The sequence below is a fragment of the Molossus molossus genome, unplaced genomic scaffold (assembly GCF_014108415.1).
Source record: "Molossus molossus isolate mMolMol1 unplaced genomic scaffold, mMolMol1.p scaffold_m16_p_1, whole genome shotgun sequence".
Lineage (NCBI taxonomy): Eukaryota > Metazoa > Chordata > Mammalia > Chiroptera > Molossidae > Molossus > Molossus molossus.
This window is the reverse complement of record NW_023425344.1, coordinates 215,072,658-215,099,213: the sequence shown is the minus strand read 5'-3', so window position 1 is coordinate 215,099,213 and position 26,556 is coordinate 215,072,658. Positions and strand designations below refer to the sequence as shown.

The window sequence follows — 26,556 nt, the reverse complement described above, 5'->3', positions numbered from 1 at the left end:
GATAAAAAAAACCTATGGGAAAAATGTAAATGCCAAGCTAAACAGGTATTATCCCATGTGGTAGATTGAAGACATCATGGAAAAATGTTCCAACAGTCATTTTCCTTACATTGTAATGTCTAAAGCAAGAATTGCTTTTCTGTTAAGTGACTTCAGTAGGCATAAATATCTCTAAAATGAATATTTAACTTTGGAAACCACAGATTTGTAATTTGCAGCCAGGAATATAGTGCTGCATTTTGACCTTTTTACTTAGTTCACTCCCTTCCTTAATGCTGAACCCCAAGACTTCTCTAAAACATGTCAAACAGAGTCTGCTTTATCAGAGACCTCTCACCTGTGTTCTAATGCTGTATTTAATTTTTTTAAAATCCTCACCCAACGATGTGTATTGATTTTTTTCAGAGAGGGGAAGGGAAAGAGAGAGAAACATTGATGTTAAAGAGAAACATCAGTTGGCTGCCTCTCACCCCGCCCCACCCTGAACAGGGATTGAACCTGTAACCTAGGTATGTTCCCTGACTGGTAATTGAACTCACAACCTTTCAATGTATGCTGTGAGGCTCCAACCGAGTCTTACTGTCCAGGGCTCTACAGCTGTATTTTAAATTGGTAGTAAGAGTTTTATATATATATGAATGTAATGCTGTTGACTCAAACAGCATGTTCAAAGTGGAACTCATCATCAAATCCAAGAACTATAAAAGGATGTGGCAATTATATGCTAAAATCTCTTTTTATGGATCAGAAAACTGATCTAAAGTTAAGTGACTTAAATGGTCGAGGAGGTAGTTATGGACGTTATCTTTAGACTTCTTTGATATTTAACAAATAATAGCACCGTGTTAATTTATAACTGTTGCTCATTTAAGATTTACAACAACTTTATGAGATGTAAGTACATTATTATCTTTATTTTATAGATGAAGAAACAGAATTACATATGGTACAACTCACTACTGTTAGAGTTGAGATTTAAACCCAGTTTTGCTCCAGAATCCATGCTTTTAACCACTGTTACATACTGTCTTGCCTAATTTTTTTCCCCAAATCATTTTATATTTAACTCCATTATGCAACAATCTGTAATGACTGGCTTCTCATAAAGACTAAAATTTTGTGACTGGCTTTCAGGACCTACAGAATCAGGGTTAAGAGTCTTGACTTTGAATCTGGATTGCTGCATGCAAATATCAACTCTGGCACTTACATTCTTTTGAGCAAATTATTTAACCGTTCCGTTCATCAAAATCCTCTCCTGTAAAATGGAAGTGTGATAATAATAGTACCTATTTCATAGGGTTATTTTGAGGATTAAAATACAATAATGGTGATGGAAATACCCATTATATCCAGAATATCCAGAAGAGAGCCTGACAGTATATTCTCAGTAGGAATTATCATTCCATAACAATATTTCCCACCTAAAACCATCTTTTTCTCCATAGGCTTGTCACTTCAATAGCTCCTCCCTTTCCCTACTGTGTCGATTCTTACCTCTATGCCAGTGATTTTCAACTGGTGTGTGGGCAAGAATTTTTAAAACATGCAATACCTGACTATTTAGTCAAGAGTACTGACCTCTTTTCCCTTAGATTGTCAAATAAAACAATGACAACAATAGCTGTCTGGTGTGAAATTATTCTTACTTTTTCATCAAATTGGCAGAAAAGATATATTTTGGTGTGCTGCAGAATTTTAATAGTTTATGTGTGCCATGAGATGAAAAAGGTTGAAAATCACTGCTCTATGCCATTTCTTATGGTATTTACCAGTCTGCAATATTAAATTATATATATTTAACATTTGGCTGATTTCTTATTTCTCTATAACAGAAACAGAAATACAGTACCTGAAGATCAAACACAAAAGGAATCCCCTGGGGTTTCTTTTCTTATGAATTATACTTCTAGATCACCTGGATTGAATTTATTTGATTCTTCTATATTTGATTCAGAAATCTCATCAGATAAGGTAATATGAGAAACTAAAGTTTTTCTAAAAAAATTGTACACTGGAACCTCGAGTAATTGTTGTTGTTGTTAATCCTCACCTGAGGATATTTTTTCATTAATTTTTAGAATGGGAGGGAGGGAGGGGAAGAGAGAGAGATAGAGAAACATAAGTGTGAGAGAGACACATCGATCAGTTGCCTCCTGCATGACCCCAACAGGGGCTGGGGATCTAACCTATAACCCAGGTATGTGCCCCTTGACCAGGAATTGAAGTTGCTACCCTTCGTTCCACAGGCTGACATTCTAACCACTGAGCCAAACGAGCCTGGCCCCTCAAGCAATTTTAATTCTCTAGTACCAAACTATCTTGAGGCAGAGGCAATTTTTAAAAATATTCTTAATACTGATAACATAGCAAAGTTCATCTATTATCTTTTTGTTTTCAACTTCAGGTGCCCCAAATTGACATGTATTTATAAAAAAAGAATCTCAGGGTAGGAGTGCTTTGAATTGCAGTTAAAGGCAGTTTAAAAATTAATTTGGCTTTATAGTTTATGTGTTTAACTGCTAAATGAATTTTTCATAATCTCAGTGTAAAAACTAGGTTATTAGTTGGTCTTTTCATCTACGTGTGTATATATAGCAACATTATCATCTGTTAATTTTAAAAGACCTAAAGAATTTTCATCTAATAGTGATTTCTTCTGTTCAGTGATAGAAATTATGATAAAGTACTTATTTCTGTATTTACCAATTGAAACTGAAAATTAGGAATACTTTATTTGATTAGTAAAGACAACATAGCATGGTGGTTAAGACTAGACTGTGAAGCCAGATTACTTGGCTTCTATTACTATACTAGATGTAGGATTTGGGGCATATAACTCTCTACTTTTTATCTGTCAAATGGAAATAATAATTTTTAGCCTGGCTGGTGTGGCTCAATGGTTGAGCATCGACCCATGCACCAAGAGGTCGCCGGTTTGATTCTCGGTCGAGGCACATGCCCAGGCTGTGGGCCTGATCCCCAGTGGAAGGCATGCAGGAGGTGGCCAGTCGATGTTCTATGTCATTGATGTTTCCATCTCTCTCTCTCCTTTCCTCTCTCTCTAAAATCAATCAATAAAAAAAATATATTTAAAAAGAAATAATTTTTACCATAGGGTTTGTGACTATTAAATGGGTTTATATATATAAAACACTTAGACAAGTTCTAACCACTTAATGTCATAAGTAGCAATGTAATATAAATATAATTATTACTCATCAAGGTTAGTCACAGCCAATTTTATGTGGATTAGAATATTTTATTCCTACATCCACCACAGAATATTAAATTGTTGAAATTATAAATTTATCGACAACTGATATAGTATTATTATACATGGTATAATATTTTATGTCTTCAACTTTTATCTCAATTTTTATCTAAATGCTTATTTCAAAAATGGGTAATTCCTATAAGGTGTGTATTTGCCATTAAAAAATAGACTACAGTTAGTTCATTCTCATTTATAATAGTAACATAAATGCAAGATACATGTATGTAACCTTAGCAGGAAATATGTGCATTTGGATAAAGCAAAAACAATGGAATATATCAAAAGATATATGAAATATGTGTATAGGAAGAAAATATCTTAAGTATCTTTTTCTTCCCCAAATAACTTATAAATGTAATCTAATTCTAATTGGAGTCCTGGCAAGCTGATTTATCTTTAATCTTTTGTTTTGATTTTGTAGTGGTGGGGTTGGGGAATGAGATTGGCAAATCATTACTAAGTTTCCTAGTCAAGAATAATAAAAATGTTCAAAAAATGAGATTGGTAATAAAGTAAAATAGAATTCTAAGAAAACATTTAACTCAAAAGAAGGCAGAGAAGGAAGAGCATAACAAGGTACATAGGAACAAACAGAAAAACAAATAGTAAAATGTTTGACAAAAATATGACATTTAAAAATAATCACATTTACCATAAATGGACTAAAACAATCCATTAAAAGGCAGAGACTGTAAGAATGGGTAAAAAGCATGACCCAACTATAAGTTATCTACAAAATAACACTTAAAGTATAAAGACAAAGACAGATTGAAAGTAAATGGAAAAAGATATATCATGAAAACTATAAGCATAAGAAAGTCACAATGGCTATACTAATACCACTTTAGGTAGTTTTCAAGACAAAGAATATTGACAGAGATAAAGGGGCATTTCATAAGGATAAAAGGGTGATTCTTAAGGAAGATATAACAATGACAAATGTGTACATGCCTAATAACAGCTTCAAATTATAGAACCAAAATTGACAGAATTAAGGGAGAAACAGACAAAAACACAAACTTAGTTGGAGATTTTTTTAATAGCTCTCTCAGCAGTTGACGGAATTAGATAACAGTCAATAAATATCTTTCATAAAATCTGAACAACACCATCAACTCCCTTGACCTAACTTTTATTTATAGAGTGCCACACCCAGCAACTGCAGCATGTATATTCTTTTCAAGTTCTAAGGGTGCATTCACCAAAACAGATCATAGTCTGGGCCATAAAATAAGTCTTCATATATTTACAAGGACTTTCATCATATAGAGTATATTCTCAGACCACAACAGAAATAAATTAGAAGTCAATAGAAAGATGTTAGGAAAATCCTAAATATTTAGGTTATGGATCAAAGAAGAAATCATGAGAGAAATTAGAGAGTATTTGAAATGAATGATTACAAACATTCAGTGTATCAAAAATTGTGGGTTACTTCTAAAACCAGAGCAAATGACAACTTTAAATAATTAATACTTTATAATTAAATTGATGGAAAAGAAGAAAGGTCTAAAATTAGTGATCTCAAGTTCCACCTTAAAAAGCTAGAAAAAAGAACAAAGTAAACTCAAAGTAAGTAGAATGAAAAAATAAGAAAGATAAATCAATGAAATAGAAAACAAATAGAAAAAATTAACAAAGCCAAGATGGGTCTGAAAAATAATAACAAAATTTATAAACTCCTTACTAGACTGACAAAAAGATAAGACAATTTTACTACAGTAGAAACGAAAGAGAAAATGCCATTATAGATTTTATGGACATTAATAATAAGAGAATAGCATGAAATAGAATACTGATGGGGATAATATCACTTTCTACATAATAAGCATCCTGTAAACCTAGAACAATCAAAATAGTATGATAATGGTACAAGGATCGATAGATTGACTGATCAATAGTGTGGTCTAGAAAATCCTGAAATAAATTTAGAATGTGATAACTATGGGATCAAAAAATAGTAGGGATAAATTGGGCATTCATCTTACACTGTACTGCAGTAAAAGTTATAGATGCATTAAATTAAAATGTGTTTACTCATAAAATATTTCAGAGGAAATATAGGTGAATATTTACCAGATCTTAAGAGGAAGAAGGATTGACTCTCTAAGCACAAAAATAATGGAAGGAGAGCCAAAAGAAAAATGTTAAAGTTTGGGTTTGGTTACATATAAACTTTTATATGTCAAAAAATTCAAAGACAAAATGAGAATGTAATATTAGATATTCACAATAATATGCCAAAGGATTAATATGTTTAATATGTAAAGAGTTTATATGTACCAATGAGAAAAATTACTGCCTCAATAGAGATCATGGACAAAGTCTATATAGTAAATAGATAATTCACTGAAAAGAAATTTAAATGACTTATAAAATCTCTGTGAAAAAAAACTTTCCTTATTTTTTATTTTATTTTAGTTTTTTATCCTCACCTGAGGACATTTTTGCATTCATCTTCAGATAGAGCTAGGGGTAGAGAGGAAGAAAGAGAGAGAGAGAAACATCGATGTGAGAGAAACACATCGACTGGCTGCCACTCATACAACCCCAACCAGGGCCGGAGACAGACTGCAACCGAGGTACATGCCCTTAGCAGGAACCAAACCTGGGACTCTCGTGTCCACGGGCTGATGCTCTAACCACTGAGAAAAACCAACAAAGGCACAACTTTCCTTATTAATTGTCATAGAATTATAAATCTGTATATTAGAAAAAGAAACAGAAACAACTTAAATATCCAAAACAAAAGAATGATTGAAACTGTGGTATGTCAATATGGAGGAATATTAACATGCCATGAAAAGAATCAGATTTTAGAAGAATAATGACATAAAAAATGATCATGATGCAATATTAAGATAAAAAGAACAGAAAACTGTTGTCATGATTTCATTTGTTTAAAAGGCTATTTTACAGAGAAAACAGGCTTTGGTAGCAAAACTAGATCTGAAGTGACATGAAGCTATCATACTTCCTTATTAGGCAGGAAAACAATACCAAGAACCTGATTTGTAAAAAGCCTTCAGAAAAAAGCAAAAGTTAATTAGAATTGTAGGTTATATTAATATTACAAAGTAGGAACTTCTCTAGTAAAATGTATGTTGTCTACTAATATTTTATCTGTTGCCAGAATCAAATCAATAAGCCTTATTTTAATTTAAGTAAATAATAGGTGTTAAAGATCTCTTTTTAAGTACAGTAGTGTGCTATATAGAATGTTGCCATTTTATCTACTCTAATTAATTAGAAGAACCAGGCTTTAGATTCAAATATAAATGCTGTGTGTACTCTTCTACTGGTTTCATGAGTAATATTTAATGGAAATTATTTTTCAGTTTAATGAACACTATTCTGCAGGAAATTTAAATCCTCTCTCATCACAACAAGAAGTTGGTAAGTAATGTGTTGTTTGCATCTATATTCATGAGGGATATTAGTCTGTACTTTACATTTTTTGGTAGTGTCCTTTTCTGGTTTTAGTATCAACATAATGCTGGCCCTATAAAATGAGTTGGGAGTGTTCCCTCCTCTTTGATTTTTTTGAAAGCGTTTGAGAAGGATTGGCGTTAATTCATCTTTAAATGTTTGGTAAAATTCATCAGTGCAGTCAACTGGCCTTATTTCTGACTGTGTTATTATTAATATCTCTTTATATCTAAGATATCTGTTGACATTAAAAACTCAGTATATTCGATAAGAAGTAAATCATACAGAGAAAGACAAATACCATATGATTTCACCTATACGTGAAATCTAAAAAACAAAATAGAGGGACAAGCAAAACAGAAACTCATAGATACAGGGAACAAACTGATGGTTGTCAGATGGGAGGAGGGTTGGGAAGCTGGGTGAAAAAGGTGAAGGGATTAAGAAGTACAAATCAGCAGTTACAAAATAGTCACAGGAATGTAAAGTAATGCTTAGGGAATACAGTAAATAATATTGTAATAACTATGTATGGTGTCAAGTGGGGTACAAGACTTATCAGGGTGATCACTTCTAAGTGATACAATTTTCTAATAACTATGCTGAACACCTGGAACTAATATACTAGTGAAAGTCAACTGTAATTGAAAAAAAATTAAATTAAAACAACAGGTTGCAGTTTGTCCCCGGCACTGGTTGGTCGTGCGGGTGGCAGCCACTCGATGTGTCCCTTCACGTCGATGTTTCTCTCTCTCTCTCTGTTCCTCTCTCTCCCTCCCACTCTATCTGTACAAAAAATGGAAAAATATCCTCGGGTGAGGATAAAACAACAAAAAAACCCTCAGCATATCTGAAATCAAACTTGTTCTCTTTCTGATGTACTATTATTCTAGTTGCCAAGACTTAGAACATCAGTGATAATTTTAACTTCTGTCTGTGTCTGTGACTACATTCAGTCAGCTAGCCATTAATTTTTATCAGTTCTCTCTAAAATATTTATTTCCATTCTTTTCTATTTTCATTGAAATCATATTTAAACTCTTACTACCATTCACTTGGGCTATTGCAGTAATATCATAATTAGTCTTGTTATTTTTTCACCTTACCTATAGATCACAGTCCAATTAATCTTCTTTATGCATAGTGTTGACTATCTCACTTCTCTAGTTAAATACATTTAGTAGCTCCCCGTGGAGTATCAAATTATGTTCTTCTTTTCTAACCTAGCTTTAACACACCATTGAAGCCTTTTCTCTTATGAGTAATCAGTGTTTTGGCCAGACTGAAGAACTCACTGCAAACCAAATATGACCACACTTTCTCTTTCTAACCATCTTTTCAAGACCAAGTTTTCTTCTATAAAAACTTTTAATTTCCCCTCCAACCTTCTAATCCAAAAAGATCTCTCTTTCACTTGTCTGAACATCTCTTTTTTATAGAGAATAGGAGGGAGGGAGGGAGAGAGGGAGAGAGAGAGAGAGAGAGAGGAAGAGAGAGAGAGAGAGGAAGAGAGAGAGAGAGAGACACATCTATATGAGAGAGGCACATCGATTGGTTGCCTCCTGCACGACCACGACCTGGGGCCAGGGATTGAACTGGCAACTCAGGTTTGTGCTCTTTTTTTGTATGTGGTACGTGCCCCTATCAGGAACCGAACTCAGGACTCTCTGGTCCATAGGCCGACACTCAACCGCTGAGCCAAACTGGCCAGGGCCAGATTTGTGCTCTTGACTGGGAATCAAACCTGAGACCTCTAACCACTGAGCCAAACCAGCCAGGGCTGAATATCTCTTTTTAAAATACTTTTTTATATTCTACCACCTGTCATTATTTATGAATATATATGAAATCTCTTCTAATCACAGGTTATTTGAAGGTAGAGACTCTGTTTTATTCACCCTTGAATTCTCCACACCTAGACTACTGCCATGCAATAGTCTGTCTTTTTCCTGGACCTCAGGTCGATACTCTAACCGCTGAGCCAAACGGGCCAGGGCAGTCTATCTTTTTATAAAAATATGTTTTTATTGGTTTTGTAGAGAGAGAGGAAGGGAGAGAGAGATAGAAACATCCATGTGAGAGTGATACATTGATCAGCTGCTTCCTGCATGCCCCCTACTGGGGATTGAGCCTGAAACTTGGGCATGTACCCTGACTGGGAATTAAACTGGGACCTCTTGGTCCATGAGACAGCACTCAATGCGCTGAGCCCTACTGGCCAGGCAGTAATCCATTATTTTATTTACAATGATCATAGGAGTCTAATGAATACTTCATGTGAACTTTGTTTCTTCTGAAATTAAAAACAACAACAAATTTATTAATTCAGTAGGAGATTCAAGATTTTAGTTCTTTCTGGATCTATAGCTATATTATATCTATCTTCCTTTAAGTCTTATGCATGTCTTCTGAAGTCCATGGAAAAATAAAGGGAGAGAGGAAGTATTCAAGTATCTGTAATCAGTTCATCCATCCATCTACCCACCCACCTACCCTATTGCTGGTTGGCTTAGATTTATTTATGGTGAAATAAATGAGATGTTTAAAAATATATGAAATTTCTAAGTGGCACAAAGTAAATTGTTTTGCTTAATGTACTAATTGAATTGGTTCTCTGTGAAAAAGTACAGGTGCCTTAAAAGACATTTCAAGTAAGTCTTTGGATTACTGTACATTTTAAATTGTTTAAAAATTAAAATTATAATTAAGATGTTGAAAATGTACTTATAGTCTAAAATAATAAAATGAACGAAAAACAGTATTTTTCCTTAATAACAGTTCTGGGAATTGTTATTTTATATGTAAAGTTGATTTATTTATTTATTTATTTATTTATTTATTTATTTATTTATTTTTATCCTCACCCGAGGACATTTTTCCATTTTTTGTTCAGGTAGAGTGGGAGGGAGAGAGAGGAACAGAGAGAGAGAGAGAAACATCGATGTGAAGGGACACATCGAGTGGCTGCCACCCGCACAACCAACCAGGGCCGGGGACAAACTGCAACCGAGGTACGCGCCCTTAGCGGGAACCGAGCCCAGGTCTCTCAGGACCGCAGGCGGACGCTCTAACCGCTGAGCCAAACAGGCCAGGGCTGTAAAGTTGATTTTTAAAATTTCTTTTAAAATTATAAAATCCTTTTCACTGTTCCGTTAATTTCATAGAACGTCACTAACAGTAATTGTAGTTACTCATAAATAATAGTTGAATAAGTTTGACTTATGTGACATCTCTCGGATCCAACAATTCTTTCTCTATTCCCTTTGCTGCTATTTTAGGTAAGGCCAAGCTTTAATCTTTTCTGTTATTCCCACTTCTAGACCCTCTTCTCTTCTAGCCTTTCTACACATTCTCTCCTGAATAACCCTTATACAAAGAAGTACAATCCAGCCTGCCAACAGCTCACTGGTTGAGCATCCCATGCACCAAGAGGTCGCTGGTTCGATTCCTGGTCAAGGCACATGCCCAGGTTGTAGGCACAGTCCCCAGTGGGGGGCATGCAGGAGGCAGCCAGTCGATGTTCTCTCTCATCAGTGTTTTTATCTCTCTCTTCTTTTCTCTCTAAAGTCAATAAAGAAAAAAATTTTTTTTTTTTTTAAGTACAAATCCTGCCATATCTCTGTTTGAAAATGTTTAATGGCTTCCTGTTACCTATCAAATGAAGTCCAGATTTTATAGTTGGACATACAGTAGTTTTTTCCAGGCTTACCTCCATTAAATCCCTTTTAATAACTATTATTTCTTAGTGTTCCTGACAAGCTGAATTGATTTCTGTCACCCTTATATTTTCTATGCACACCTGTTTTTGTGCCTTAGTGTTATGCTTTCTACTTGAAGTCTTTAGCCCTCTTCCTACCTTATATACTAGTTCTTAATATACTTGAGTTCAGATTAAAGTAGCATTTAAGTTTGAATCTGTATAACTTTCTAAACTTCAAAGGATAGTACTTCGCACATGAGAGGAATACAGTTAAATATCTGCATGATAGATAAATGATTCAATATTATCCTATTTATTGTATGCAGTATACTGTAATTTAGTAGGTTACACAAATTATGTAACATGAATAGCAAGATATTGTATATATATTTTCTTCAGGAAACTTATTTGGGAAATCAGAAGGAGAAGATGCCTTTACATTTTCTTTTCCATCAGACTCTTCAGCTCATACATTTGGAACTGGAAAAGATGATTTTAGTTTTTCATTTTCATTTGAACAGGATCGTAACTCAACAACCTCTTCTTCTGTAAAAGGTTTTTCATCTTCCTCACAAAATACAACTCAGTTTACTTTTTTTTGAACTAATTACTAATTTCTTGAATTATTTTACTGCTTTATAATGAGATATGACATAAATTTACATTATTAAAATATGAAGACTCAACTACCTTTTTGTTGATTAAAGCAATAATGGGTTATCATAATTATATTATTTAAATATTGTGTCATTTAATTTTTTATTGTGGTATTAGCTATCATTATCATTATTTGGTTTTAATTTTGCAAGCCATATTCAAGCAGAACTTACATTAGTCTTAATAGAATTTGATGCTTTTTCCTTTCATCTTTATTATAAATATTAAGCCTGCTTCTCCACAGAACCTGAGTTTCATTATAGTAGTATTTTAGGTACCTTGATAAGAATAAGAACTGCTTCAGGCCATCAAAGACCTTTTAGAAATAACTTCAGAACTAATGTTGAGGTGTACTTAGTTCTTTAGCTTCTAAAAAATGCTTTTAAAATTACTGTGTTTCACTTATGCTTTACTGTCACAATATAAAGAGTAATATCTTAATAATCTCTAAGATTTCACATTACTGATAGTGAATAATATGTGTTTTCTTCTAATACAAAAAGGAATAAAATTATAATTTTATCAGTTTTTCCAATATCTTTTTTTTAATCTTCATCCGAGGACATTTTTTTGCATTTATCTTCAGATAGAGTGGGAAGGAGAGAGGAAGGGAGAGAGAGAGAAACATCGATGTGAGAGAGACACACCAATTGGTTGCTACCCACATGACCCCAATGGGGCCGGGGACAAACTGCAACCGCGGTACATGCCCTTAGTGGGAACCAAACCTGGGACTCTCTGGTCCGAAGGCCAACGCTCTAACCGCTGAGCCAAACCAGCCAGGGCAGTTTTTCCAATATCTTTAGTGGAAGAAAATGAAATGTGAATACAATTTTCTGAAAATCAGATGGCTGTCTTTTTTTTTTTTTCCTTTATTGATTTGAGAGAGGGAGGGAGAGGGAGAGAGAGATAGAAACATCTATGAGAGAGAACATCGATTGGCTGCCTCCTGCATGCCTCACACTGGGGATCAGGCCCACAACCTGGGCATATGTCCTGACTGAGAATCAAACCAACAACCTCTTGGTGCATGGTTCGATGCTCAATCACTGAGCCACACCAGCCAGACCGGATTGCTGTCTTAATGATAATACTGTTAATATATTTTTTTTGCTTAAGCCTTTTCGAAGAACATTTAAAATTTTGTTTCTGGTCTTCAACAAAAAATATATTTAATATGCAGATTTGCTTGTTAATCAGTTATATAGCTTAAATGAAGATAATTAAAATTTTATGAAATTATATAAACATATTGCTCATTATCTTTGTATTTTGTGTTTTTTAAATTAGTTGTATTGAATTATTAAGTAATAAAGAATCTGACTGCATATTTTGGATTTTAAGCCTCACTCTGTTTTCTTCACCTTCCACCCTATATCTGGTCTAGCTGATAAGAAAGCCCAGGTGTTCCCTCCTTTGGTACCAAGTTAAAACCATCTATATCAGCGGTTCTCAACCTGTGGGTCACCACCCCCTTGGGGGTCAAATGACCCTTTCACAGGGGCCGCCTAAGACATAAGAGTAGCAAAATTACAGTTATGAAGTAGCAACGAAAATAATTTTATGGTTGGGGGTCACGACAACATGAACTGTATTAAAGGGTCGTGGCATTAGGGAGGTTGAGAACCACTGATAGGAACTCTTGCCCCAGCCCCATCCCTAACAATATAAAAACCCAAAGCCAGTCTCCTTTCTCTGCTTTCTCAAGCCATTTTCGGACTAGCTTGGAAGGCCTGGGCTTCTCTCCCCAGAAAAATGTTATTATGCAAGTAACACGATTTCATACCCTTTTGGAATGCATTTGGTGTTATGTCTCAATATCCCAAGCAAATTTTGGGTGAGAGTCTATCTTACTTCTTCATGGTGTTCATAACCTATCACAATTATATTAAGACTTGTCAAAGACTATTTTTAGAAGTAGAAGGATGATATATAACTAAGGATAGAAAGAATTTAAGAGAACTTTGGCCTGTGTATTAAAAAAAAAACTTTCAACATTGGTTGAAAGATGAACATTTCCGTTAAGCTGGAGGTTTTGTTTTGTTTTTTTTAATCCTTACTTGAGGATATGTTTTTATTGATTTCAAAGAGAGGAAGGGAGAGAAAGAGACAGACAGACAGACAGACACAGACCACAGACATCAACGTGAGAGAGAAACATCAATCAGTTGCTTCCTGTACTCACCGTGATTGGGAACTGAACCCATCCTGGGTATGTGCCCTGACTGGGAATCGAACCCGAAACCTTTTGGTATGGGATTATGCTCCAACCAAGTGAGCCAGGGCTGGAGTTTTTCCTTTTATATTAATCCACTATTTATTTTGACTAGGATTGAATTAATTAGTAGGGTTTTTTAAAAAAAATCTCTGTTGTTGAGAGTATTACAGATGTCCCGCCTTTCATTCCCCCTAATCCCACACCACCCAGTTCCCACCCTGCCTCAAGCCTTCCTGACCCTATTGTTTGTGTCAATGGGCAGTGCATTTATGCATATAAATTATTTGGTTAATTTCTTCCAGCCTCACTTCTTTCTGAGATTAGTCAGTGTGTTCCCTGTTTCCATGCCTCTGGTTCTATTTTATTCATCAGTTTATTTTGTTCATTAGATTCCACAGATAAGTGAGACCATGTGATACTTGTCTTTCTCTGACTGGCTTATTTCATTTAGCATAATACTCTCCAGGTTCCTCCATGCTGTTTCAAAGGATAGTAGATTCTCTTTTTTTACAGCTGCATAGTATTCCATTGTGAAAATGTACCACAGCTTTTTTATCCATTCATCAACTGATGGGTGCTTGGGCTGTTTCCACATCTTAACTGTTGTAAATAATGCTGCTATGAACATAGGGGTGTATATATTCTTTCTGATTGATGTTTCAGGATTCTTAGGATATATTCCTAGAAGTGGGATCACTGGGTCAAATGGCAGTTCAGTGTTTAATTTTTTGAGGAAACTCCACACTGTTTTCTTTTGTGGCTGCACCAGTGTGCATTGCCACCAGCCGTGTACTAGGGTTCCCTTTTCTCCACATCCTCACCAGCACTTGTTGTTTGTTGATTTATTGATGGTAGCCATTCTGGCAGGTGTGAGGTGGTACCTCATAGTTGTTTTAATTTGCATCTTTCTGATGATTAGTGATGTTGAGCATTTTTTCATCTCCTGGCCATTTGTATGTCCTGTTTGGAGAGATGTCTATTTAGCTCCTCTGCCCATTTTTAATTGGATTGTCTTTTGTTAACTTGTATAGGTATTTTATATACTGTATTTTGGAAATTAACCCCTTATCAGATATATCATTGGCAAATATTTTCTCCCATACACTGGGTTCCCTTTTTATTTTGATGCTGGTTTCTTTTGCTATGCAGAAGCTTTTTAGTTTGATGTAGTCCCATTCATTTTCTTTTTCCCTTTGTTTCTCTTGCCCTAGGCGATGTATTGGTGAAAATTCTGATATGTGAGATGTCTGAAATTTTACTGCCTATATTTCCTTTTAGGATTTTATGGTTTGATGACTTATATTTAAGTCTTCTATCCATTTTGAGTTTATCATTTTGTGTATGTTTTAAGTTAGTGGTCTAGTTCCATTTTTTTGCATGTACCTGTCCAGTTTTCCCAACACCATTTATTTATTTTTTCTTTCTTTTATTGGGGTGTGTGTGTGTGTGTGTGTGTGTGTGTGTACATGTATCTATATATATTGTTTTGTTTTAATCCTCACCCAAGGATATTTTTCCATTGATTTTTTTCAGATAGAGTGGGAGGGAGGTGGGGAGAGAGAGACATTGATTGGTTGCCTCCCGCATGACCCTGACTGGGACCAGGGATCAAACCTGGGTCTTTTTTGGTTCCATATAAATTTTTGGAGTATTTGTTCTTGATCTATGAAACATGCTGTTGGTATTTTAATAGGGATTACCTTGAATCTATAGATTGCTTTGGATAGTATGGACATTTTTTTTACTCCTCACCAAAGGATATTTTTTCCATTAATTTTTGGAAAGAGTGGGAGAGAGAGAAAGAGAAACATCGATATGAGAGAGACACATCAATAGGTTGCCTCCTGCATGTGCCCCAACCAGGGTGGGGGATGGAACCGCAACCTAGATATGTGCCCTTGACTGAGAGTCGAACCCACAACCCTTTGGTCTAGGGGCGAATGCTCTAACCACTGTGCAACACCGGCCAGGGCTAGTATGGACATTTTAATGATGTTATTTCTACCAATCCATGAACACGATATATTCTTCTACTTATCTTCCTCTCTCTTTTTTGAACATCCTGTACAGGTCTTTTACCTCCTTGGTTATGTTTATTCCTAAGTGTCTTATTTTTTTGTTGCAATGGTAAAAGGGATTTTATTTTAATTTATCTTTCTGAATGCACATTATTGGTATATAAAAATGCCATCAGTTTCTGGGTATTAGCTTTGTATCCTGCTACATTGCCAAATTCATTGATTAAATCTGGTAGTTTTTTGGTGGAATTTTTAGGGTTTTCTATGTATAATATCATGTCACCTGCAAATAATGACAGTTGCACTTCCTCCTTTCCAATTTGGATGTCTTTAATTTTTTCTTCTTGTCTGATTGCCATGGCAAGGACTTCCAGTACTATGTTGAATAAGAGTGGTAAGAGCAGACATCCCTATCTTGTTCCTGTTTTTAGGGGAAATTCTTTTAGTTTTTGCCCATTGGGTATGATGTTGGCTATAGATTTGTCACATGTGGCCTTTATTATGTTGAGATATAATCCTTCTATTCCACTTTGCTGAGAGTTTTTATCAAAAATGGGTGTTGGATTTTGTCGAATGCTTTTTCTACCTCTATTGATATGATCATGCGATACTTATCTTTCATTTTGTTTATGTGTTGTATCACGTTTATTGATTTGCAAATATTTTACCAGCTTTGCATCCCTGGAATAAATCCCACTTGGTCATGGTATATGACCTTTTTAATATATTGCTGGATCCAATTTGCTAATATTTTATTGAGAATTTTAGCATCTATGTTTATCAGGGATATTGACCTGTAATTTTCATTCTTTGTAGTATCTTTTTTTTTTTTTTTTTTTTTTGGTACGTGCCCCTGGCGGGAACCAAACCCAGGACTCTCTAGTCCATAGGCCGACGCTCCAACCGCTGAGCCAAACCGGCCAGGGCTCTTTGTAGTATCTTTATCTGGTTTGGAATTAGTATAATGCTGGCCTTGTAAAAAGAGCTTGGAAGTGTTCCTTCCTCTTGGATTTTCTGGAATAGTTTGAGGAGGGTAGGTGTTAGTTCTTTTTTAATGTTTGGTAAAACTCCCCTGTGAAGTTGTCTGGACCAAGGCTTTTTTTTTTTTTTTTTGCTGGGAGTTTATTGATTACTGCTTCAATTTTCTTAGTTGTTATTGGTCTGTACAAGTTTTCTGAATCTTTCTAGTTGAGTTTTGGAAGATTATATTTTTCTAGAAACTTGTCCATTTCACCTAGGTTGTCCAATTTGTTGGCATATAGTTGTTCATGGTATTTTCTTACAATGTTTTGTATTTCTGTGATGTCAGTTGTTACTTCACCTCTTTCATTTCTGATAGTTGGTAGTTTTTTTTTTGTTTTGTTTTTTTTTATCCTCACCCGAGGACACTTTTTGTTTGTTAAGGTAGAGTGGGAGGGAGAGAGAGGAACAGAGAGAGAGAGAGAGAAACATCGATGTGAAAGGGACACATCGAGTGGCTGCCACCCACACAACTGACCAGGGCCGGGACAAACTGCAACCAAAGTACGCGCCCTTAGCGGGAACCGAACCCGGGTCTCTCGGGACCGCAGGCTGATGCTCTAACCGCTGAGCCAAACCGGCCAGGGCAATAGTTGGTAGTTTTGATAAAATAACACCAACTGTATATGAGAAAAGAGAAAAATATAATTGGTTTATTTGTTATTTATTAAGAGGTTCAAAACTGGCTTTAACCTTGAGAGACCCAGTGATTCCATGGTGTATTTTTACTTTAAATAAATGCCTACCACATCAGTATAGTTACATTCATCATGTATCAATAAAAAAGATAAACTACATATTTTTAAAATACAGTGTGCATGATATTTTGAGTGTTATAAAAGAGTTAAAAGACATAGTCTTTTTAAAATTGAATTTATTGGGATGATATTGGCTGACAAAACCATACAGGTTTCAAATATGCAACTCAATAAAACATCATCTGCACACTGCATCATATGTCCATTGCCCCAAGCAAAGTCTCTTTCTGTAAGAGACAGTCTTATATTCAAGGAACTTATATTTTATTTGTGAAGACAAAACTTATGAAACAATAAAAATATTACAATAAAGTAGTTTATATCAAATTCGATAGTTTATAACTTAGTTTGTGGTAGAGAAGAGATTGAGTGCTTTAAGAGTCAGAAAAAGTTAAAACAACAATGAGGTATCACCTCACACCTGTCAGAATGGCCACCATCAACAAATCATCAAACAAGTGTTGGCGAGGTTGTGGAGAAAAGGGGACTCTATCTAGTACACTGCTGGTGGGAATGCAGACTGGTGCAGCCACTATGGAAAACAACATGGTGTTACTTCAAAAAATTAAAAATTGAACTTCCATTTGACCCAGTGATCCCACTTCTAGGAATATACCCTAAGAAGCCTGAAACACCAATCAGAAAGAATATATGTACCTCCATGTTCGTAGCAGCACTATTTACAATAGCTAAGATCTGGAAACAACCCAAATGTCCATCAGTAGACGAATGGATAAAAAAGTGGTGGTACATATACACAATGGAGTACTATGCAGCTGTAAGAAAGAAAGATCTCTTATCCTTTGAGACGACATGGAGGGACCTGGAAAGTATTATCCTAAGCGAAACAAGCCAAGTATCATATGATCTCACTTATTTGTGGAATATAATGAACATAACAGTCTGAGGAATGGGGTAGTCCCAGAGATGTGGATATGGGGTACAGACTGACAATCCCAAGAAGAGGGGGTGGAGGGGAAGAGATAAACCACAGAACTTATATGCATGTATGCATGAACAATGGACATGGACAACAAAGCTGGGGACAGGGTGGGGGGGGAGGAGGAGGGTGTCAATGGGGGAAAAAGAAACATCTGCAACAAAAATAAATTAATAAAAATAAAATGTTTACATGGGGGGAAAAAAAAAGACCAGGTTCTGCCCATAGTAGATTTCATCCGGAGTGACCCAGCTCTCATTGAGCTTGGCATATGTGGACACATTAACCGTGTAGCCAGACACATTAAGTGTCTGAACATAAAATGTTTCCCAAAGTCCAATGAACATGACGGGAATGACATCGCTATCAAACTCCCACACACACTAGGATGTGCTCTTGGCTAGGCCTGTACTGAGAGCTCAGGTCCAATAATTGAGAACAACGACCAGAACAAGTACACCGATCCAGGTTGACTGAAGACGAGGCAGAGGCATCACGAAGTCCAGGCAGGAACACCAAAGACAAAAGAAAAAGAGACACAATGAGCCATGCTTAGCCATGCTAAATATTTACGTCTTGTTCTGCTTGTCAAAAAGCTATTCCTACTTGGTCTATGTACATGTTGGCCTTCAATCAGCAGTCTAAATATTTGATATTTATTTGAAGAATAAAAGATGCTGAGAAATCCAAAAAAAAAAAAGGGGGAGAGAGAAAGAAAGGTCATCATGGAATGGAAAGCCTAGGAAGGATTCATCGAGGAGATAGAATTTGGATTAGGACTTTAAAAGCAGATTATAAAATTCTTCAGTTTAAGGTTGATGCCTTTTTATTTATTTATTTATTTTTTTATCCTCACCCAAGGACATTTTTCCATTTTTTTGTTCAGATAGAGCGGGAGGGAGAGAGAGAGGAAGAGAGAGAGAAACATCGATGTGAAGGGACACATCGAGTGGCTGCCACCCGCACGACCAACCAGGGCCGGGGACAAACTGCAACCGAAGTACGTGCCCTTAGCGGGAACCGAACCCGGGTCTCTCCGGACCGCAGGCCGACGCTCTAACCGCTGAGCCAAACTGGCCAGGGCAGGTTGATGCCTTTTTAAACTTTGCATTATTTACTGCCTAACTCTAGGGGAAAGTGTTTAGTAGGATTTCATTAAATGCCTATTTAATTAATATAATTGACTTGATTGGTAAAGGAGGAAGAAGAACAATATGAGATAAAGAAATGCAATCCAAATTTAGTATGTGTGGAGGAGATTTAGAATAGACCTAATTGGAATGGAGAGTAAGAGTAGAAAATTTAGTTTATTAAATATGATAGGACTGATTTATAGATGATCTTCAAGTGTTTTGATTTGATTTCTGAGGCCAATAAGGAACTTATATCCTCAATGCCACAGTTGCAAGAGAAAAAGATTGCCTAAGAAAGATTAAACTGACAATACAGTCAGAGGATAAATGAAAGTTAAATCAATTAGGAGGTCACTGCAATGGTCTAGTTATGCAAATAAGCATATAGAAAGCTGCTATACCACATATGTCATCAGAGAAATGCAAGTTAAAATAATACTGAAATGCCATTACACACCTATCAGAATAGTAAAAATCTAGCCCATTGACAATACCAAATACTGACAAGGACCTGGAGCAACAGGAACTCCCATTTATTGCTGTGGGAACGCAAAATGGTATAGCTACTTTGAAAGACAGTTTGACAGTTTCTTACAAAACTAAGCATACTCTTACTATATGATCCAGCAATAGCACTTCTTGGTGTATACCCAAAGGAGGCAAAAACTTACATCTTCACAAAAACTTGAACATGGATGTTTAAAGCAGCTTTATTCATAATTGCCAAAACTTGAAAGCAACCAAGATGTTCTTAAGTAGATGAATGGATAAGTAAACTGTGGTACGTCCAGACAATGGAATATTATTCAATGTTAAAAAGAAATGAACTATCAAGCTATGAAAAGACAGGAAAGTTAAGAGCATATTACTAAGTGAGAGAAGAGAGTTTGAAAAGTGTATACAGTGTATAATTCCAAGTATACAGCACTCTGGAAAAAGCAAAACCATGAAGACAGTGAAAAGATTGGTGGTTATGAAGGGTTAGGAGGGAAGGAAGATTGAATAGGTAGAACACACAGGATTTTTAGGTAATACTAAAAATATTGAAAATGCTCTGTGATACTATAATGATGGATACATGTCATTAATTTGTCCATACCCATAAAATGTGCAACACAAAGAGTGAACCCTAATGTAAACTATGAATTTTAGGTGATGATGTGCTGATGTAGGTTTATTGATTATAACAAATGTACCACTCTGGTTGTGAATGTTAATAATGGGGAAGGCTATGCATGTGTGAAGTTAGGGAGTATATGGGAAATCTCTGAACCTTCTGCTCAATTTTGCTGTGAACCTAAAACTTCTCTAAAAAATAAAATCTATTTTAAAAAATCAATAGGAAGACAATTTGGATACCACCACCCCCTTCACACACACACACACACACAAAGCTTTAATTAAGCTTTTTACTATCTTGCTGATTAGAGGGTTGTAAATCCTTTTTCAGTAATAGAAAATACAATATTGTGACTGAGTTGGTATTAGAATTTCAGGGCCCTAAATCAACAGCTGACTATAACTTTAATAACTGGCCAGAGAGTGTTAGTAATTTTGAAGTGGTATGATAACAATTTTAAAAATAAAGTTTTTCTGATCTTTTGATAGAATGAATGAACAAGCAATATATGAACCTGCTTGGCATGTTGATGCTTTCCCTTTGAATTTCAGTTGCTACCATATAACTTGCCTTAGAGGCTGAATGGCTCATTTAGAAACATTCCCATTACCTTGCTTTTATATTTTGCTCTTGATTTTTCCAAAGTTGACACAAGTCACATGCAATCAAATCTATATCCCTGGTGGATAGGCCTGTCCTAATATTTTCTGACTCACACCCAAGTTATTTGCAGCTCAGCAGTTCTGCTTCTAGATACATTACTTGGTATTCTGATGTTAACATCTGGCTGAGAATTTGTCTCTTAAAACATGATTTCTTTAATACTGTACCTTTTTTGTTTTGATATGAATATGGTACTTTTTAAAACTTAAGTGACTTTACAGTTTAGAAGGTAGTTTTCCAAAGAATCAGCTTACCTTTTTATTTTTTCGGTGTGTTTTAGAAAGTGTTTTTTAATGAAGTATTTGTAGCTCCAGACATAAATCACAAGTATAGCAGAGGAATGATGGGTAGAGTATTGACTAGTGTGAGCCTTGGAGTACTGTCTGGGTTTAAACACAGAGAGATTCATGCTAAAGTCTGACTGTGGGCCAACTATTTATCCTCTTTGCTTCAGTTTCTTCATTTTCAAAATGGGGTTGATGATCCTACCTATCAAATAGGTTATGTTAGGAGTATTATAGTGTTTGACTTGGTGCTTAGCTCATAAGTGCTCAATGAATTGTGGTCTAATTTGTTTTACAGATAGAGATTTTTGTGCAAAACATGATAATTTGATGTTCATATTTTTATTTTTTTTATTTTTTTGATGTTCATATTTTTAAAACACCTATTAAGAAATACTAAGTACATCAGCCCTGGCCGGTTTGGCTCAGCGGTTAGAGCGTCGGCCTGCGGTCCGGAGAGACCCGGGTTCGGTTCCCGCTAAGGGCATGTACTTCGGTTGCAGTTTGTCCCCGGCCCTGGTTGGTCGTGCGGGTGGCAGCCACTCTATGTGTCCCTTCACGTCGATGTTTCTGTCTCTCTCTCCCTCCCACTCTATCTGTACAAAAAAATGGAAAAATATCCTCAGGTGAGGATAAAAAAAAAAGAAATACTAAGTACATCAAATGATAGAGACAAAAGATCTTTTTTGTTGTTAATCCTCACCTGAGGATGTTTTTTCCATTGATTTTTAGAAAGAATGGAAGGGAGGGAGGAAGGGAGAAAGGGGGAGAGAGAGAGAGAGAGAAGAGAGAGAGAGAGAGAGAGAGAGAGAGAGAGAGAGAAACATTGATGTGAGAGAAACATCAATTGGTTTCCTCCCTTGCGTACCCCAACCCAGCCAGGGATCAAACCTGCAAATCAGGTACATGCACTTGACCTGGAATCGAACCCACGACCCTTCAGTGCACGAGCTGCCATTCTAATCATTGAGCCACACCGGCCAGGGCTTCATATATAGCTTTTATTATGTTGAGGCAATTTCCTTCTATTTCTAGTTTGGTGAGTATTTCTGATGAGAGGATGTTGAATTTTGTCAAATGTTTTTATGCATCAGTTGAGATGGTCATGTAGTTTTTGTCCTTCATTTTGTTAATGTGGTGTATTACATTTACAGGTTTGTGTATGTTGAACAATTTTTACATTCCAGAAATAAATCTCACTTGGTCATGTATGGAATCCTTTTAATGTACTGCTGAATTTGGATTACTAGTATTTTGTTGAGGATTTTTGCATCAGTATTCTTCTAGTGAAAAGCTTCCAGAGTAATGCTGTTGTCATAAAATGAGTTTGAAAGTATCCCTCTCCTTCAACTTTTTGGAAGAGTTTTAGGAGGATTAATGTTAATTCTCCTTTAAATGTTTGCTAGAATTTTCCCGTGAAGCCATCTGGTTCTGGATTTTTCTTTGTTGAGAGGTTTTTGATGACTGACTGATTCAGTCTCCTTACAAGCATATTAGTCTATTCAGATGTTCTATTTCTGTCTTTCTTTTTTTTTTTTTTTTAAATCTACATCTGAGGACATACTTAGAGAGAGGAAGGGAGAGAGAGAGAGAGACAGAGAAAACATCAATGTGAGAGAGTATGTGCCCCAATGGGGGAATCAAATCTACAACCCAAATATGAGCCCTGACTAGGAATTGAACCAGCAACTTTTTGGTGCACAGGACGATGCTCAACCAACTGAGCCACTCATGTTGGCATACAATTTTTCATTAGTATTCTATTATAATCCTTTATTTCTGTGGTATTGGTTGTAATGTCCCCTCCTTCATTTCTGCTTTTAGTCATCTGAGTCTTCTTTTTTCTTAGTTGATCTAACTAAGGGTTTATCGATTTGTTTTCTTTCAAAAAAGAAAACAAAACCAATTATTAGTTTCATTGATATTTTTTCTATTGTTTTTCTGTTCTCTGTTTCATTGATATCTGCTCTACTGTTTATTATTTCCTCTGTTCTGCTATGTTTGGGTTCATTTTGTTCTTCTTTTTCTAGTTTCTTGAGCTGAAAAATTAAGTTGTTGATCTTTCTTCTTTAAACTTTCTATAAACTTCCCTTTTAACCATGTTTCCACTGAATCCCATACGTTTTGTTTGTTGTGCTTTTGTTTTTCTCTCAATTTCCAATTTCCCTTACGGTTTCTTCTGTGACCCATTGGTTGCTTAAGCATGTGTTGTTTAATTTCGACATATTTGTGGATTTTCCAGTTTTCCTTCAGTTGTCGATTTCTAGTTGTATTGCATTGTGATTGGAAAAGATACTTTCTGTATGGTTTAAATCTTCTTGAATTGTTAAGACATGTTTGTGGCTTAAAAAGTGGTCTATCCTAGATAATTTCTACATGCACTTGAGAAAAATATATACTCTGTTGTTGGGTGGAGTGTTCTGTATATGTCTGTTAAGTCTGGATGACTTGTAGTCTTGTTCAAGGCCTTTATTTTCTTATTTATCTTCTGTTTAGTTGTTCTGTCTTTTATTAAAAGTAGGCTATTGAATGCCCGGCCGTTGTGGCTCAGGGGTTGAGCATCGACCCATGCACCAAGAGGTCTCCAGTTCGATTCCCGGTCAGGGCACATGCCCAGGTTGTAGGCCAAATCCCTAGTGGGGGGCATGCAGGAGGTGGCCCATCGATGTTCTCTCTCGTCAATGTTTCTATCTCTCTCTAAATGTTTCTTTCTCTCCCCCTCCCTCTCTCTCTAAAATCAATGAAGAAAAAAAATTTTTTTTAGGTGGGCTATTGATGTCTTCTACTGTTATTGTGTTTTAATTTTAGTTTCAGTTCTGTCAAAGTTTGAAGGTAAAACTGGTCAGGTGGGAATTGTGTTATTAACATACCATGAAACCATATAAAATGTTAAAATATTAAAAGAGCAGAAGCATCTTAGAAATATTTCCCCTAACTCTTCTTTAGGTTTTGGAAAGAGATTGGCTTGCTTAAGTTAAAGTCACAGTAATTTTTCAAGGGCTTAAATGCAGCGATGGAAACTGGTCTTCAGGGCAATGTCTAAATTGTACCTCCTTTATGTCATTTTTCTGGATCAGCCTAGTCAATAATGATGACTTTCATTCAGAGGCAAATTTATAAAGAAACTACTGAAGCTTAAGCCTTTTTTAATCCCTTCTGATGTATTCACATAATTATGCTTCTGTAAAATTTGCAGGACTAAGATATGGGAACTGTATTTAGTTAAAGCCACTTATGTGAGGTGGTATTGGAGTAGCCAGTGGCACTTTTTGGATCCAGATGAGGGACAAGTGAGTTTGGGCACATTTTCTTTGAGTTTAATGAAGTATATTCAATAGCTTGCAGTTACCATAGTGTCTATCTAAGACATTATTACATATCAGAATGGTGCTGGAATGGCTTTCAACATGCTCCCATGGCCCACTGTGCCAACTCAGCCAGCAGCCAGAGTCCACAGCAGTATGAAGATGTCCTATGGTGTTGTGACAGGCAGCTCATGAAGATGTTGCCTCCTGGTATTCATGCCCCATGTAATCACTCTCCTTTTAGTGTGTGCAAGGCCTAGAGTCTCCTACTAACTGAATAGTGATGGGATGTCACTTCTGTGATTAGCTTACAAAAGGGATTGTGGCCTTCTCTTACATGCATGTTCTCTCTTGCTTCTGCCTTCTCTTCTGCCCTCTTGCTTGCAAGTAGTTTTCCTCTTGCATAAAGCCAGCTGCCACATTGTGAGAGGCCTGCTGTCAAGGCACATGTGGAAAGGAACACTTTAAAAATACTAATCATGTGAAATAGAATTCATTAGATTCCTGGGTTTGTAACCACAAACCTAGAAGAAACCTGCAAACAGCAAATACATCTATTATAGCTTATTCTGGAAAGAAACCTGATGGTAATTTTCAAAATTTTCCTACAAAAATAATGGGGAAATATATTACAGAGGTATTTCAGGCAATTAACCAAAAGATTGTTTTCTAGATTTTGTGATGTTTGTAGTCTATGTCTGCTTTATTATTATTCACTTTCTCATTCTAAAGAAACATTCATTTTTCACTTTTAAAAAAGTTAAAAAACTTGAAAGTCTTCAAAGAATTTTATTCATTATGTTAAAATACAATTAACACTTAAAATTTTTTTAATGTTTTGGAAGAAAAGTTATGAAAACAATAAATTTATTTTTTAAAGATGCTCAGGAAAAATGTGACTAAAGAGGCTTGTTTTCTATACAGAGAGAGACTTCAGATCTCAGCATTTAGCATGCCTGAAACATAAAAGACTCAGCAAATATCTGTGGGGAGGAAGGGAAAAAATGAGTGAATTGTACAAGCCTACACAGGACCACAATCTGTTTTACATCACAATAGATGACTCATTACCACTACTTTGTCTAAAATACTTAACACTTTGAGGAGTAAACAAAAAAAAATTACATTTAAAAAGATAACTATTTGTTGGAATCTAATGATCAATCTGCAAGGTTTTCCAAGAGTTGGAAGTAAATTTTGAAAAGTTAGTAAAGTCTTTTAGTATAAAATAGTATTACATAAACACAAAGAAAACAAGCAGAATTATAGCTTTTAAAAATAACTAACTTTCCAAAAGAGATCTATTTGGCAAGGGCAGTTAAACTTTTGATTTGATTAGATGCTAGTGTTATGTGCCAGTGGCCTTAGGCAGATACTTAGGCTATTCGGGTAAAGCTGCAAGAGTTCCCTTAATGCTACACATATTCTTGAGTTGGTATACCACTTGCTTAATCCAATTTGTTAAGTGATAAACATAAGTTCCAAGTACTTTTAGAATTACATTGATTTTCACCAAGATCCTAGTGACTGAAGTTTATAGTACTATAAGATGAGATTAATCAAGTTATAAGACATATTCTTTTTAAAAATGAAGATCATTATTTGACATCTTCCTTATTGGTTGCAGTTTTTGTATCTAAATAATCATTGCCTATTAGACATGTAATCATACTGAGTGTAAAAATAATAACATGAAACAAATACAAATATGGGGAAAATAGCAAAATAGAAGCCCTTGTCCAAACAAATATCCATAAATTTCTGAAAAAATTGCAAAGGATTATTTCATAAAAAATGATTAATAATTAGTGGTGTTAGGTTTTTAACAGATGCAAAGGGAATATTAACATAATCCTATTAGCACGTGGCTTTCATTGTGAGTCCTTATGCCAATTAGCAGAATTTACTAACTAAAAGGTGTATTTTTAGCATTAAATGAAAAACAAACTCTGTGCTGCAAAATTTTAAAAAACCAGCTGACAAATATTAAAGTTTATTAGTGAACTTTTTATTATGATAATTATTTCTAATTAT

At 35.4% G+C, this 26,556-nt stretch overlaps 1 protein-coding gene across 1 annotated transcript in view; it reads left to right on the top strand.

Annotated features, from left to right (window-relative positions):
• CUNH14orf39 (chromosome unknown C14orf39 homolog) overlaps positions 1-11,008 on the top strand; it is a 51,531-nt gene extending 40,523 nt beyond the window's left edge. Inside the window, exons 15-17 of the mRNA XM_036274158.1 lie at positions 1,836-1,974; positions 6,616-6,673; positions 10,806-11,008. Of these exons, the coding sequence (XP_036130051.1) occupies positions 1,836-1,974; positions 6,616-6,673; positions 10,806-11,008 (400 nt within the window). The remainder of the gene's footprint in view (positions 1-1,835; positions 1,975-6,615; positions 6,674-10,805) is intronic.
• Positions 11,009-26,556: the final 15,548 nt, after the last annotated feature.